The sequence below is a fragment of the Eumetopias jubatus genome, unplaced genomic scaffold, assembly GCF_037043125.1.
Source record: "Eumetopias jubatus isolate StellerSeaLion01/CBP00866 unplaced genomic scaffold, mEumJub1_p1.0 scaffold_6, whole genome shotgun sequence".
Lineage (NCBI taxonomy): Eukaryota > Metazoa > Chordata > Mammalia > Carnivora > Otariidae > Eumetopias > Eumetopias jubatus.
This window is the reverse complement of record NW_028274812.1, coordinates 31,842,800-31,857,820: the sequence shown is the minus strand read 5'-3', so window position 1 is coordinate 31,857,820 and position 15,021 is coordinate 31,842,800. Positions and strand designations below refer to the sequence as shown.

General features: G+C 37.9%; 1 protein-coding gene and 1 pseudogene across 1 annotated transcript; both read right to left on the bottom strand.

Annotated features, from left to right (window-relative positions):
- Window positions 1-867: 867 nt before the first annotated feature.
- On the bottom strand, window positions 868-1,884 carry LOC114225611 (trace amine-associated receptor 1). The gene has a single exon (XM_028125312.1). It carries the CDS (start codon window positions 1,882-1,884, stop codon window positions 868-870), a length of 1,017 nt encoding a protein of 338 aa, XP_027981113.1.
- A 4,016-nt stretch (window positions 1,885-5,900) lies between these two features.
- LOC114225613 (signal recognition particle 9 kDa protein pseudogene) lies at window positions 5,901-6,154 on the bottom strand (annotated as a pseudogene).
- Between the last annotated feature and the right edge of the window lie 8,867 nt (window positions 6,155-15,021).

Below are 15,021 nucleotides of genomic sequence, written 5' to 3'. Positions count from 1 at the left end.
TTTCCATCATTAAAAAAAAAAAGAAATTGAAATCTAAGTGGTCAATAATAGGGAAATGGTTAAAAAAAAATCTTGGTGGGCACCTGGGTGGCTCAGTTAAATATCTGACTCTTGATCTCAGTTCTGGTCTCGATCTCAGGGCCATGAGTTCAAGCCCCGTGTTTGGAAAAAAAAATCTTTGTAGATCCATACAATGTAACATTATACGGTCGCCAAAATACTATGTTTTTAAGAATTTTAAATGATGTAGTTCTTTTAGGAGGTAAGCTATGAGTGGTATCTTTATTTTCATTTCATTTCTGTATGACTTTTGATTTTTATTTCTTTATTTTCTGATTTTTTGCAACTTTTTTGAGAATCAAGAACACCTATTATAAGAAGAAGAAGATTAAGTTATTTAAAAATTGGAATATATATTAATAAGGATTCATGGTAAATAGCAAGTCATGTATAAACAATTATTTAATAATATTTGATGTGTACTTTCTTTGATTTTACAAAAAGGCATTTATAGTCAAGCAAATGAATGACAAAACCATTCTAATTTGCATTCCCAAATGCATTCCCTAAATAACTGGAGTAAGGTACTGCTGGCAATTTCATGGCAGTTCATGTAAGGCCTGGAAAATTTCTTTAATGAAGAGCCTTCAATTCTGGACTTGCAAAACTTCTGTGGATAGTAAAAATGGCAAAGATCACATCTACTACATCTCAATAAGAAGCAAAATATAAGAATCTCTCTACACATTCTTTGGCTCAAATAATTGATAAAAGACCTTGCAATTGGTGCATGTAGTTGATTATGTTGTGATCATAAATATGATCACCACCTGTTTTGCAAAACAGTAAGCAGTAAATATAATAATTCTATGGATGTGATTCTAAAAATAGTTTATACCGACACGAATCTTTTTGGAAAATTTTACCAAATAGAATCATCTTCAGTGCTTTTCTGAACCAGGGATAGAAAAACGCATAAACCAGTGGATTGAAAGTAGAGTTTAAGTAGCCAAACCAAATCAATGCATCATTCAAGGTGGATGGAATATTGTAGTCCAGGAAAGGATCCATGACCATGCAGACAAAGAAAGGACACCAGCATATTAGGAAAACTCCCATCACAATCCCTAAAGTCTTTGCAGCTTTCCTTTCTTTGCTTTGTGACATTCTATTTTTTTCTTCCAATCCAATTTGAAGCTTCTGATTTGCATTGTGAATTGATCTTGCCTGTCCTTGAGCAATGAAATATATTCTGGAATAGACACACAACATAATAGATCCTGGTATATAGAAAGAAGTCATAAAGGCCAGTACCCCAGATGTTTTGCTAAAGAAAACAGAGCAACCCCCTAGGCAGTGGATGTATTTGTAATACATCTCTTCAGCTCCTTTGAAGTTTAGCTCCAGAAAAATCATTCCAAATGCAAAAAGAGCAGGGACGCTCCAACTAATGAAGATCATCACAAAGATAACCAAGATACTGATCCTGGCTTTGTATCTCAATGGATCACACACAGCATAGTAGCGGTCAATGGAAATGAAGGACAAGTGGAAAATGGATACTGAGCTCAGCATAATGTCAGTGCTGGTGTGAATTTTACAGAAGACTTCTCCAAAGTACCAGCCATGCTCAACAGATCTGACCATGCTATAAGGCATGACCAAGCACCCCAGCAGAAAGTCTGCGGTGGCCATGGAATGAATGAGCCAATTAGTTGGGGTATGAAGTTGCTTGAAGTGTGATATGGAAATAATGACTATCAGATTGCCAATGAGTGTGGTCAGAATTATGAGCACCATTAAACTATACAAGGAAGCACGAACATCATTTGACCTGCTGCTTTTCACACAGGAAATATTAATTATATTGTGGCAAAAAGACATCGTTCCTGAAGGCTGTCCACCAGTTTATTTCTTCCTTTGTGTGTTGAGGAATCTTTCTTCGAAATCCATAATCAGGTTAGGGTTCCTTGTTTTACTTCCATATACCTATTCCAGAAACCCGGGAGGAAAAAAAAAAAGAGAGAGAGAGAATCATTGGCAATTTGATTCCTTTCACTTCTAACACACTATTACTCCTTGCTAAAAAATAGTTATTTAGAAAGAGCTTTTATTCTTAAGTTTAGTTCCATAGGTCAGTTCAATAACTTTTTTTTAACATCTCCTCGATGATGAGTACTATGCTAGAAATGAAAAGTTGAATTATCAGGTTGAAATATATGAAACTGCCACTTTTTCTGGTCAGAAAATGTGAAACGATGACTTTTTCATATGCTTCAATTTATAGAAATAGTCTTTGCTCAAAGAAAAGTCCTGTGGGAAATGTTTGTATTCTAAAGCGTAGATATAAATTGCCAGAAATTTTAGAATTAAAATATGTTCGAGAGAAAAAAGTGAAATATTTTAAATGTGCCTCTTGTTCACAGTAATACCCACTAGTGCCTGCTTTTGCCCTTGATAACATATTTCTTATTTTATAATTCATTGTAATGGAAAGAAGCTTACATGCCTTTACTTCCAGTTGGCAAAGCACTTATACATACATTCCAAGCATTACTTCATTTAACATTTTTGCATCTATGATATAAACATTATTCCTTATAAGGAAGACACGGCATGTTTTGTTAGTATAATTATACTGGCAAGAAATTGAGTCTCCGTTCATGAAACCATTAAAGCTGGAATATGACCTGAGGTCTCAATTACTAGTACAGTTTCTTTTTTACTAATCCACATTTTCTTTCCACGGCAGAAAGGATCAATTCAGATAAATTACTTTCAAGAACATTAAACTTTGAACTTTCATGTAAGAACATAGGATGTCTTGAAAAGTGGTACCTTTTAGTGAAGTGTGATATTGTTGTCCAAATTATTAAGGATTTTAAATATACAGACCAAAGTCTGTGGTAAGACATACGCGGAAAAAATGGCTGATGTGAGAACCCAGGGAAGCTGAGCTTCAATGTGGGCTGTGGGCATGGCACTGGAGCTCTTTTTTTGTTTGTTTTTCTTAAAGCTCTGAAACGCATTAAAATTTTTTTTTCTTTCAATCCCAATTTTAAAACAAAAGTAAAATCTTGTTAAAACAGAAATGGCTGGGGCGCCTGGGTGGCTCAGTCGTTGGGCATCTGCCTTCAGCTCAGGTCATGGTCCCAGGGTCCTGGGATCGAGCCCCGCATCGGGCTCCCTGCTCATCAGGGAGCCTGCTTCTCCCTCTCCCACTCCCCCTGCTTGTGTTCTCTCTCTCACTGTGTCTCTGTCAAATAAATAAATAAAATCTTTAAAAAAACAAACAAAAAAAGAAATGGCATCTTCTTCCTCCTTATGTCCATTAAAAATCCCAAAGCTCCATGAGAGCTGGTATAAAAACATCCCCTTTGGGGGTACCTGGGTGACACAGTCAATTAAGCCTGAGCCTCTTGATTTAGGCTCAGGTCTGGATCTCAGGATCATGAGTTTGAGACCCTCTCCCCCACCCCAAGACTGCTTCTCTCCTTCTCCCTCCTCCTCTGTCCCTCCCCTTACTGGAGTGTACACTCTCTCTCTCTCCCTCGATTTCTCTCTCTAAAAATAAATAAATAAATCTTTTAAAAAATATCCCCTTTGTTTCTATATGATTCTGAATTTTCAACTAAATTCTAGAATTTTCAATATATTTTGAAATATATATATATATGTATGTATAAATATATATGTATGTATATATATGAAGAGAGGGAGAGAGGGAATTTGGAGGAATGTGAATTTCTGGCAGTCGATGAACAACCTGCCCAATGTTGAAATGCGAGAAAATAGCAACAAGTTTTAGAATATTCCAGGAGTCTGCCTTCCTTTTCATTTCCTCCCATTCCTTCTGGGCTGACAGTTTAGATCAAGACTACATAGAAATCTAAATGTATCCATAACTGGAAGTGCAGGAATAAAAATAAATAAAATATTTAGGTACTAAAATGCATATTTTAATAAATTTAAAACACCTGTCCTCCAATCCCTTCAAATATAATACTCTTCCATAAAAACAATAAATTCCTCAGAAAGAATTATTTTTAAATCCACGTCTTCCGATGATCCCCTTATATTTCCCCTTTATGGGAAAGGAAAATAAACAAAACCTCTTTGAAAGAGTCATTTACACTCCTCGTCTTTCTTCTTCTACTAACCTTTTGAATAAACTCTAATAAGACTTTTATTGTAAACACACCACCAAAAAAAATTTTTTTTCAGCTAAGACAGCAGAAGAGATGATTTATGGTAACGTGTTACATTCAGCCACAAATGAAAACAGAATTAGTCCAGAAAGTCACAGGTCCAGGGCAAAGGACCAAAAGGGACTATTTTGGTATGAGCAAGGTGGATTTCTCAAAGGTGGTCATTGTGATCAGATGGTGAAGGATGTTCTGGACCCACTGAACCAAGTTCTAAAAAGTAGGCAAGCAGTCCAAACATTGGTACAAGCGTCGCTGGCCTCTTGCTTTCCTTATTTCTGCTCCTGTGGCTTCCACGGGCGTACAAGTCAGCACTTTACTTGGACCTCTGCTCCATCTTTCTTCCTTGACCCTTCAGCCTGTGCATGTGCTGCTTCCTCTCATGGGGCAGAGGTTTCCAAGAAGGTGGCATTAAGGCCAAGAGCTCAAAACAGTTTTTTAATTTTGTTGTCCTAGGTTATTAAACCCAGTGGTAAATTCTCAGGCTTCTCCTTCCTTGACCTCCTAGATACTTCTTGAAACAATTCCTTCCCTTGCAGCTCTGAATTCAATGGCTACTCTTTTCAGTCTCCATTGCTAGGTTTTCCTGAATTCACTTGCCTTGAGGCTAGTCCTTTGTTCCCTTCTCTGCTTATATCTGCTCCCTATTTATAGTCTCCTGGCTTTAAGCTAATCTATATGCTGAGGAGTCTCAAATGAATACCTCCGGCCATGACTTCCCCCCCTACATTCTGGACAAACATGTCCTGCTGTCTAGAGAATATCACCACTTACTGTGTCTAAAGCCTCCAATCTTCTCCACAACAGGTGTCCATCTCCTCTTCCTTCCTACACATCTCAAAAATGGCAACTCCATTCTTGAAAATCCTCAGTCTTACAGCTTAAAGTAATTATTGACCACTCTCTCTCACACTCAGTAATAAAGTCAATCTATCAGTAAGTATCTTGACACTTCACTGAAAATATATCCATGATTGGACCAGTTCTCATGGTCCCAGCCACCAACCACTGTCAAATTAGTAGCCTCCCAACTGGTTTCCCTGCTTCTTTTCTTTTTTTCCCCTTCCTTTCTAGCTTAATTCTAGAGTCTTGACTTGAGTACCTAGCTTCAAAGCCAAAGAGTGGATTGGTTCCTTCCTCACCATTGTTTCAGAAAAGGTAAAGAATATGAATGAATTCTGTGGATGGTGTGGAAAGCATGTTCAACAGATGATGTTAAACAGAGGAGAAATTCATTCTGTTTGCCATCAGTTGTAATAATTAGTTATAAAGTCAAGGAAAGAGTCCCATAGGGCCCCTTGAAAAGGTAATCATGGCGTACAGAGGAGAATGTCATAGTTTTTGTTTTGTTTTGTTTTAAGGAAGAATTGCCTTCTATTGATACGTCATTTTCAAATTACTGATACAAACTTGTCAGAGAATAATTATGTATTTTGCCCAACATCAATCTGCAAAAAGTTTCCAAACATAAGTGCATTTCTTGTTCAATTTGCAAAAATAAATAAAGGCTTTCTATCTGAAAGCATTTACATTCCTAGCTCTCTAAAGTAAACATTAAGAAACAAAGTACAAAAAATGATCTGCCGGCCTCTGAAGAGTCCACTCAGTTACATGAAGTGTTTTTTTTTCACAACACTTTTTTAGATTCAAAAGGTATTTACATCCTAGAAACTGGAGGATCTTATTTCAAACCCTTCAGTCCGTTTCCATGGCACCAATACAGCACTCCTTGGTTACCAGAAGTCGCTTTAGTTGACTGTGGAATTTCTCAATCTTCTTTACACTAGGGCTTGGTCTGTTCTTTGCACCAAACTAAATCACTTGTTACTTTAATACACGAAGTCCCATCGGAATGCCAGTTTGTGAGAACCACACGTGCCTTCATAGGGCTGGCGAGGTCCTTTCTCAGCCGCGCTGCTGAACATCTCCCAGGTCTAATAGTTTGGCATCCTGCGCCTGCTGTCGAGCTCCAGAGGAGGTGAGGTCAGGCCCGCATGCTGCACCCCCTGGCCCACCTCCAAAGTCATAGCTTTTTAAAACTCAGGCAGCAATCACTGGCATGCAGGTGAACAGAACCAGGGAGAGGCAGAAGTGACACTAGCCTAGATGAGGAATTTCTCAGCATGTCACAACCCTACAGGAGAAAGTCAACTGAGCTCCAAAGTACATTTAGGGAGACATCAAGATCTTCTGCCCCTTACCCCAAGGAAACTGGCAGTTATTCAAGGAAAACAACAGTAAAATGGCCTGGAGTTGCAACAGTGCAGAACCTTCTAGTATGTCCTAACCCAGATGCATAAGCCAGATAGAAATGTAAAAAAGCAGTTTCCTAGCAGAAAGTGTAGAGCAGTTAAATTCCTGGGGAATTCAAGGTAAAGACCACTTGATACCTTAAAGGAAACTAAGAATAAACAACTGTCCTTGACCCAGATAGAAGCCAGAATCTCAATGCCTTGTTGGCTTGTTTGGATTTTTTAAGTGACTTTCTGTTTCTTCTAGATGGTGACTTTGTGGTTAGCACATAATGTAAAATGAGGGATAGAGATATGAAACATTATAACTCAGGATTTCATTTTTTGTTCTAGAACTTTCCATAGATATTCTGTACTTGCTTTTATACAAAACTGAAGTACATAATACCCTGACTGATTTGAGGGAGGGAATTCAAAAGTAATGCAGACTTAAATTACAACTAAATTTTGTTTTAACCCAAATAGATTGCTGTTTTATGATTGTTCTACTGTTCCCAGATAATATTAAAAATTGTATGGGGGCGCCTGGGTGGCTCAGTTATTAAGCGTCTGCCTTTGGCTCAGGTCATGATCCCAGGGTCCTGGGATCGAGCCCCGCATCGGGCTCCCTGCTCCTCGGGAAGCCTGCTTCTCCCTCTCCCACTCCCCCTACTTGTGTTCCCTCTCTCGCTGTGTCTCTTTGTCAAATAAATAAATTAAAAATCTTTAAAAAAAAATTGTATGGTCCTACATAAACTATTGTACTCAAACTTTTGGCAAACTTTCAAAGTTTCAGATGATTCTTGCTTAACCAATATGTGACCATTTGATCATCATAAGAAAACATTGTCAGCCAATGCAACCAGTTCAGTTAATGAAAGGTCACGAGTCCATGGTGCTCAAAAGAGATACAGGATTTAAAGTATGCTAGGAAAAAGCCATACAGTCTGTGTGAATCCAGTGAATAGTTCTCAAGTTTGTTTAGAGACCATAATTGCCTTCTCCCAATAGATGGGACTGGAAACTTGTTGATCCTACATTTGGTTCCAGAACCAAGAAAGCAGGATGTTATTAACCATGCCTTAAAATGAAAAAATAATTCTTAGAATAAGATCTTCTGAAAGGGTTTTCAAGTCCCCGCTAAAAGAGCAGTGGGTTGGGCGCCTGGGTGGGTCAGATGGTTAAGCCTCTGCCTTCGGCTCAGGTCACGATCCCGCGATCCTGGGATCGAATCCCCGGTTGGGCTCCTTGCTCAGTGGGAAAGCTGCTTCTCCCCTTCCCACTCCCCCTGCTTGTGTTCCCTCTCTCACTGTCTCTCTCTCTCTGTCAAATAAATAAATAAAATCTTAAAAAAATTAAAAAAATAAAAGAGCAGTGGGTGTAGCAAGCCTAAACTTTCTAATCTAGCAAGACCCCATCCTATGAGAGATTGTTGCCAGAGGTTATGTGTCCCCCATCAGAGTTTCCGGAGAAACTAAAACTGCTGATATTTGCAGGATATTTGCAGGGCTAGCTCACTTTCTTCTTCTCTAATTAAAGATATCTGGTAAGTACATGCATTCACAGTCGATACAGTCCAGAATTTAACTTGATAATACAGTGGATATAATTTGGTATCTTCCTACAAATCCAAAACCCCAAAATAATGTACCTTTACAGGAACAAAAATAAGGCTGACCTCAGTATACATGGAGCTATGAGGAGAAAAATTTAAAACTAGAGAATTTTGTATGCAGGAAATGTACTTATGGACTGTGAAAGATGGTGTACTATATTCAAATGTTCATAAAACATACTACCCATGTATTCTTTTTGAAAAAAAAAGAATTATTTGCAGAGAAGCATCGGATGCTTGTGGAAGGCATGAGAATTAGGATCTCAAGAATTGGGAAATGGGGCACCTGGGTGGCTCCGTCTCGTTGGGCATCTGCCTTCGGCTCAGGTCATGATCCCAGGGTCCTGGGATCGAGTCCTGCGTCGGGCTCCCTGCTCAGCTGGGGGCCTGCTTCTCCCTCTCCCGCTCCCCCTGCTTGTGTTCCCTCTCTCGCTGTCTGTCTGTCAAATAAATGGATGAAATCTTTAAAAAAAAAAGAAAAAAAGAATTGGGAAATGAAGCCATAAAAGGTCTAATAATTAACTTTTTACAAATCAAACAGAGGATTGAGTTTAAATAATTCTGGCAGGGGTACCTGGGTGACTCAGTCAGTTAAGCATCTGACTCTGGGATTGAACCCGTGTCCATGTTGGGCTCCCTGCTCAGCAGGGAGTCTGCTTCTCTCTCCCCCTCTGCCCCTTTCCTGCTTGTGCTCTCTCTGACTCTCTCTCAAATAAATTAAAAAAATCTTAAAAAATATATAATAAAATAAAATAGTTCTGGCAAATTTTTCTTTAAAATTGAAATGCAGTTGATGAAGAGACACATCTTTTAAAAATAAGTTATAGGAAAATCATACCATTTACAAACTGGAAGCAAGCATCGTAAACAGCCTTGCCTGTGAAAGAAAGGTGGAAACCCAGACTTTAACAGCCTGGCCTGCCAAAACCGTCTACACCCTCAATAAGAGCGCTCAAAGTTCACAATTCATTTTAAGAAAACAGCAATAGAGGCACAGAGAGGGGTCAAGTCAATTAGAAAAGGTGGTTGGCTACTCTAGAGGCAGACAAGTGAGAACTTTAAACAAAACTTAGTAAAAACACCCAAGGACATCAAATTAGTGCACAGAAAAGGTTCTACAACCAAAAGAAATGATATCAAGGTATTTTTACAATCCATAAAGAATTTATAAAAGAGAATAATCACAGCTGAAGACTAAGTCACTGACCCTGGAAATCTAATGGAAGAATATCACACACACTAAGCTACAATACAAAGAAAGAAGAATTCACTCACTTTTTTTTTCATAAATATGGAGTGAATGCCTTCCCTCCATCAGACACTAGGTCCTGGGGTGACCAGACCCAACAAAACTTCCTGCCCCTTGAGGAACCTACATTCCAGTTTGGGTGAGGGACACAGACAATAAATGTGATCAATAAATAAGAAGTTAGGTTGCAATGTCTGCTAAGGGGAAAAAATAAAGCAGAGAAGGGAGAGCTGCGATGTTTGGGAGGAGGATTGAACTTTAGGGTAAGGTAGCCATGGAAAACTTAAATAAGAAGCTGACTCTGAATGAAACACCTGAATGAACTGAGGAGCTAACCACATGGACACGTAGGGGAAGAGCAATCTAGGGAGAGGATACAGCAAGCTCAAAGGCCCTGAGACAGGAACATGATCTAGTGTGTTTGTAAAATTAGCAGATTGCAATGTGGCTGGAGCAGAGCCAGCAAAAGCAGAAGAAGAGATGGGGGAACCAGGGAGGCTGTACAAAGCTACACTGAATTGGGCCTCACAGGTCAGAGTAAGAATTTTAGCTTTGCCTTTGAATGAAAAGGGAAGACACTGGTGGGTTTGAACCCAGCAACATGATCTGACAGGTTCTGGCAGGTTCACCCTGGCTACTGTGCTGAGAACAGAGGCAGAGGGTAAGGACAAAGGTGAGGGAAGCTGCCACTATAACCTGGTGAGGGAAGATGATGGTTTGGGCATAGTAGTGGTGGTGAGTGTAGAGAGTAGTGGCCAACTTTGGAAATATTCTGAAGATACAGCAGGCAGGATTTACACATCGACTGAGTGCAGGCTGGGAGGAAGTTATCAAAGGAAATAGGAAGGCTTTTGGTTTGAGCAGCTTGAAGTGGGGGGCTCCCATTTACAGAGATGGAAAAGATGGTGGTTGGAGAAGGTCAAGGAGCAGGAGAAAATTGGGAGTTGGGCTTTGAATTTGTGAAGTTGGAGTTTTGTGCTAAAGAGTGTGGCTTTTAGTGCCCACTGTCTCTGTTCAAGTCCAGTCAGGCCTGGCCATTCACCTGTTCTGTGCCTTTGGACAGGCTACCCAACTTCTTGGCGCTACAGTTTTCTTATGGAAAAAAAAAAAGAAAAAAGGAGGGGCACCTGGGTGGTTCAGTCGGTTAAGTGTCTGCCTTCAGCTCAGGTCATGATCCCAAGGTCTTGGGATTGAGGCCTGAATTGGGCTCCCTGCTCCATGGGGAGCCTGCTTCTCCCTTTCCCTCTGCATAGGGCTCCCCCTGGTTGTGCGCTCTCTCTCTCTTTCTCTGCCAAATAAATAAATAAAATCTTAAAAAAAAAATGAGAAAAAAGAAATCTATTTCCTGGGCTTTTATAAGGCTGGAATGAGTGTTTACAATATCATCTTGTGAGTAGTGTTTATCAAATAAGTAAACATCCCAGAGAAATGTTATAGACATGTTAAGGAAATGTGTAAAAAGTCTCAGAAACCTTTACAAGAATACACATATATTTAAATCAATATGAAAAAGATGCGTTCTAAAGGGTTATTATAGGCAGAGGGAAAGGAATGGGCCAAGGGGGATAAACAGGGAAAAATCAAAATGAAACAAAAGAAAGAGGGGTAGTGTGTATAAGGGAATGGGCTGTCTTATTAACTGCTATAGCCTCAGGGCCTGGGAAATGTCTAGAACATGTACGGAGTACAAAAAATGAATAAAGCCTTGAATGAATGAACAAATAAACTGAGGAGTTCATTAGCTCATTTCTGTGCCCCCTGGGGCCTATATAAAATAAGGTACATACACTTAGCGTGGCTCTGATTCCAAAGATAAGAAAGAAAATGTTATAGCCATCCAGTTAGAAATTCTTTCATTGTGGTGATAGTATTACAGGTGTTTGCATATGTCCAAACTCTCAAGTTGTACCTGTTAAATGTGTACGGTTCTTTACATATCAATTAAATGTCAACAACACTGCTTTAAAAAAACAAAGAAAGGAAGATGATCAGGCTACCATAGGATTTATTTGTAATTTTGGAAGCCAGGGGGCAGTGGAATGAGTTTAAAAACTATTAAGAAAATAGCAACTCAACAGTCTTATATTCAGTCAAAATGGTAGTCACAGGAAGGCAAAAGAAAGATAACAAATATGCATTTATAACCACCTTCTGAGAAACTCTAGGAAATACTCTAACAGTATAAAAATTAAATCAAACCAAAAATTTCTAAATAGCCAGAGATGAAGAATAAAAGCAACAACAGTGAGTAATATTATCTAAATTAAGATTTATTTTAACACAAAAAGGATTATAAACATAGGATACAATATAATGCTTGTTACATAAGGATTTTTGAAATGAAAAACATGTATTTCAAGAAACCATTTAATGTTAACCCAGAACTTAAATTCTCAACTATCTCGATGTCCCCCAGTTGTTATCAGGTTGGTAAGAGGCTAGCAAGTTAAACTTCTTGACAAGATGACAAGATGTATAGCTAATCATTTATTTTGGCAAGTTTCTCTAGGAGTATTTTTTAAAGTTTAAAATGCCCATGTTGTTCAACACAGCAGTAGTTTTTGCAACAGCAACAGAAGTAAAAACTAAAATAGTCTGAACCTCTATCAGACATATACACATCAGTAGACATGATATATGTTCAATAAGATGTTAAATTAGGACGCCTGGGTGGCTCAGACAGTTGAGTGTCTGCCTTCGGCTCAGGTCATGATCCCAGGGATCAAGCTCTGTGCCAGGCTCCTTGCTCCACAGGGAGTCTACTTGTCTCTCTGCCCTTCTCCCCACTCATTCTCTCTCTCACTCGCTCAAATAAATAAATAAATAATAAATCTTAAAAAAATAAGATGTTAAATGAGTTGGTTCTTTTTACATAGAGACATAGAAAGATGTCAATGATACCTTGTCAAGTAAAGAAAAAAAAAAACATTGGGCGCCTGGGTGGCTCAGTTGTTAAGCGTCTGCCTTCGGTTCAGGTCATGCATGATCCCAGGGTCCTGGGATTGAGCCCCGCATCGGGCTTCCTGCTCCGTGGGAGGCCTGCTTCTCCCTCTCCCACTCCCACTGCTTGTGTTCCCTCTCTCACTGTGTCTCTCTCTCTCAAACAAATAAATAAAATCTTAAAAAAAAATTTGCAAAGTGTTTTAAAATACCATGTATAGGGATACACATACTGACATACAAACACACACACACACACACACACACACATATTTGTATAAGCATGAAAATTGGTATGTAATGGTATACTCCAAATGCTCAGTATCATTTATTCAGACATGGTGAGATTGAAACTAAAAAAAAAAATTAAAATTAAACAACATAAAAGAGAAATAATACCAAATTTTAGAAAAAAATTTTCCTGGGTGGCAAAATAACAGGTGAGTTTTACTTTCTTCTCTCTAATTTCCACGTATTCCAGGCTTTCTACTATGAGAATGTTTCACTTTCATAACTAGAAAAAATTATTTAATAAAATTAAATTGATTGTTAATGAATTGCTCCAAATGAAAGTTTAATGAAACTTGAAAAAAACTATTGGTGAATAACTATTAACAAATTATGCAATTTGGGTTTTTTGTGGTTGTATAATTCTTTATATGAGTTATTAATCCATTTTAACATTATATTAAAATTAAAATTTTGCTAAATTTCTGAACTGAACCCATATCCTGTTTTTGTTCTATACAAATTTAGAAATATAATTAGATAAACTTGATAATAATTTTATTCCAAAAATATGTTTGCAACTCTGTAATCTATCCAGTATTCCTTATTAAAATACTAAAAGTATTTTTTTAAATACTTATTTTATTTTTTTAAGATTTTATTTATTTATTTGAGAGAGAGACTGAGCACAAGCAGAGAGAGTGGCAGAGGGAGAGTGAGAAGCAGACTCTCCACCGAGCAGGGAGCCTGATGCAGGGCTCAATCCCAGGACCCTGGGATCATGACCTGAGCCGAAGGCAGACACTTAACCAACTGAGCCACCCAGGCACCCCCAAAAATACTTATTTTAAAGGCAAGAAAGAGTCAAGGGGCAGAAGAAACAATGTTTTCAAATACTTAAGTCATGAGTCTTGATAGGGGACATCACTGGAAGCAATCTGTTTCCATCTTGAAGAAACAGGAATCATGGCAAATTCCATTTGTTTGCTTATCCATCAACGTGGACAGACAAGAAGAGAAAAAACAATTTCTAGCAGTACTATAAGTAGGTAAATAGACTATACCTGAAAGTTGTTCTGCTATGTAGACCTGCATAAGATAATATGTATCAGATTTAGGTCATCATAACTAAAAGATTCATGTTAGTCAATCTAATACATGGCATGTAGACACAAAAAGACACGCACGCACACACACAACACACACTAAAGAGGGAAGTCATTCAACAATGGGCCAGGATTTTCCCACCAAATAATATTTGTGCAAATAAGATTTTAGTTCTGTAGTTTAGTATATAGTAACAATAACATACGATTTCATTTTAAAACCTGAAAAAATCTCTATGAAGATCCTTTACATAATGTTAAAACCAGCCAACATACACAGAAGGAATGTCCTTCTTCATTTACAAGAAAAGGAGATTAAAAAATCATGTTCCAACATTTCAAGTTTCCTAGGTTTTCATAGGTGAATTTTTAATAAAAGTGAAACATTTTAAAAGTACATATAAAGCAAGCTATTTAAAAATATATAACTATTTTTCAGCTTCTCTTACTAACATAGGTTTTAAGTAACTAAATTACAGGAACCTTGTTAACTTTTCTATTAAATAATCATAAATTTTTAATGTATAAGTACCAAACCGCTGATAACTTTTATGATCTTCAGAGTTCTCTCAATAAAAGATGTCCAAGGCCCCCAGGCTAGTCCCTGCTTTTTGATGTGGCTGTTGAGTGCATTCAGACCTACCTTCTCAGGTAAGAGTGAAGAGAGAGTGGATGAGCTGGGAGCAGAAACACAGCCTCTGGGAGGAGGCCCACTGCATCTGTCCCCTGCAGAGCTGCTACTGGTTAGAGCCACCCATTGCGCTCTGATAGGCCACAGTTCACATAGACAAGTGACGCAAATATTAAAATCTGGAAAAGATAAGCCGATAATAAATCTTTCATAAACAAGGTAACAATACATTATTGATACATGTAACTGGGAGGTGCTTTTATTCTAAACCAGCATCAGGAAGCTAGCAGTGAGCAAACTAAATAGAGAAGGTAAATATTACCATTACTTTAAAAAAATAATCTCAAACATGGGCCACCAGTAACCACAGTCATGGTGTTAACAGCATATATATAAGAACACATGTCCATTAAAACTGCCTTAATTGTTGATTGATTTGAAAGAAAAGTACTCCTGTATTAGACAACTTTACAAAGGAAATAACTAGCACCAAAAAAACAGTTCAGCTTCAAAACAGGTAACTTATAAGGACTAGTTTGAAAAATTAGAATGTACTTAAACCCAATAACATTCTATGGGTAGAAAATAAGTTAAAACAACGGCTTTCCCAAACTTTGTTTTAACCGCAATAGGAAGAAATATATTTTATATCATGACTCTCAACTCAATATACATGTAGGTAAGCATCCACAACAGAAGCAAATGTTTTCATTAAAAATTATGCTTACTTCATTCAACCCACTCTGATATTTTCTATTTTCTTTTTTTAATAACTGGCACTTATACCCCAATAATGTTACTAACCGCAATTATAGA

Coding starts and splice junctions, on each gene's coding strand:
- LOC114225611 (XM_028125312.1), bottom strand. CDS start 1,884: ATGTCTTTTTGCCACAATATAATTAATATTTCCTGTGTGAAAAGCAGC.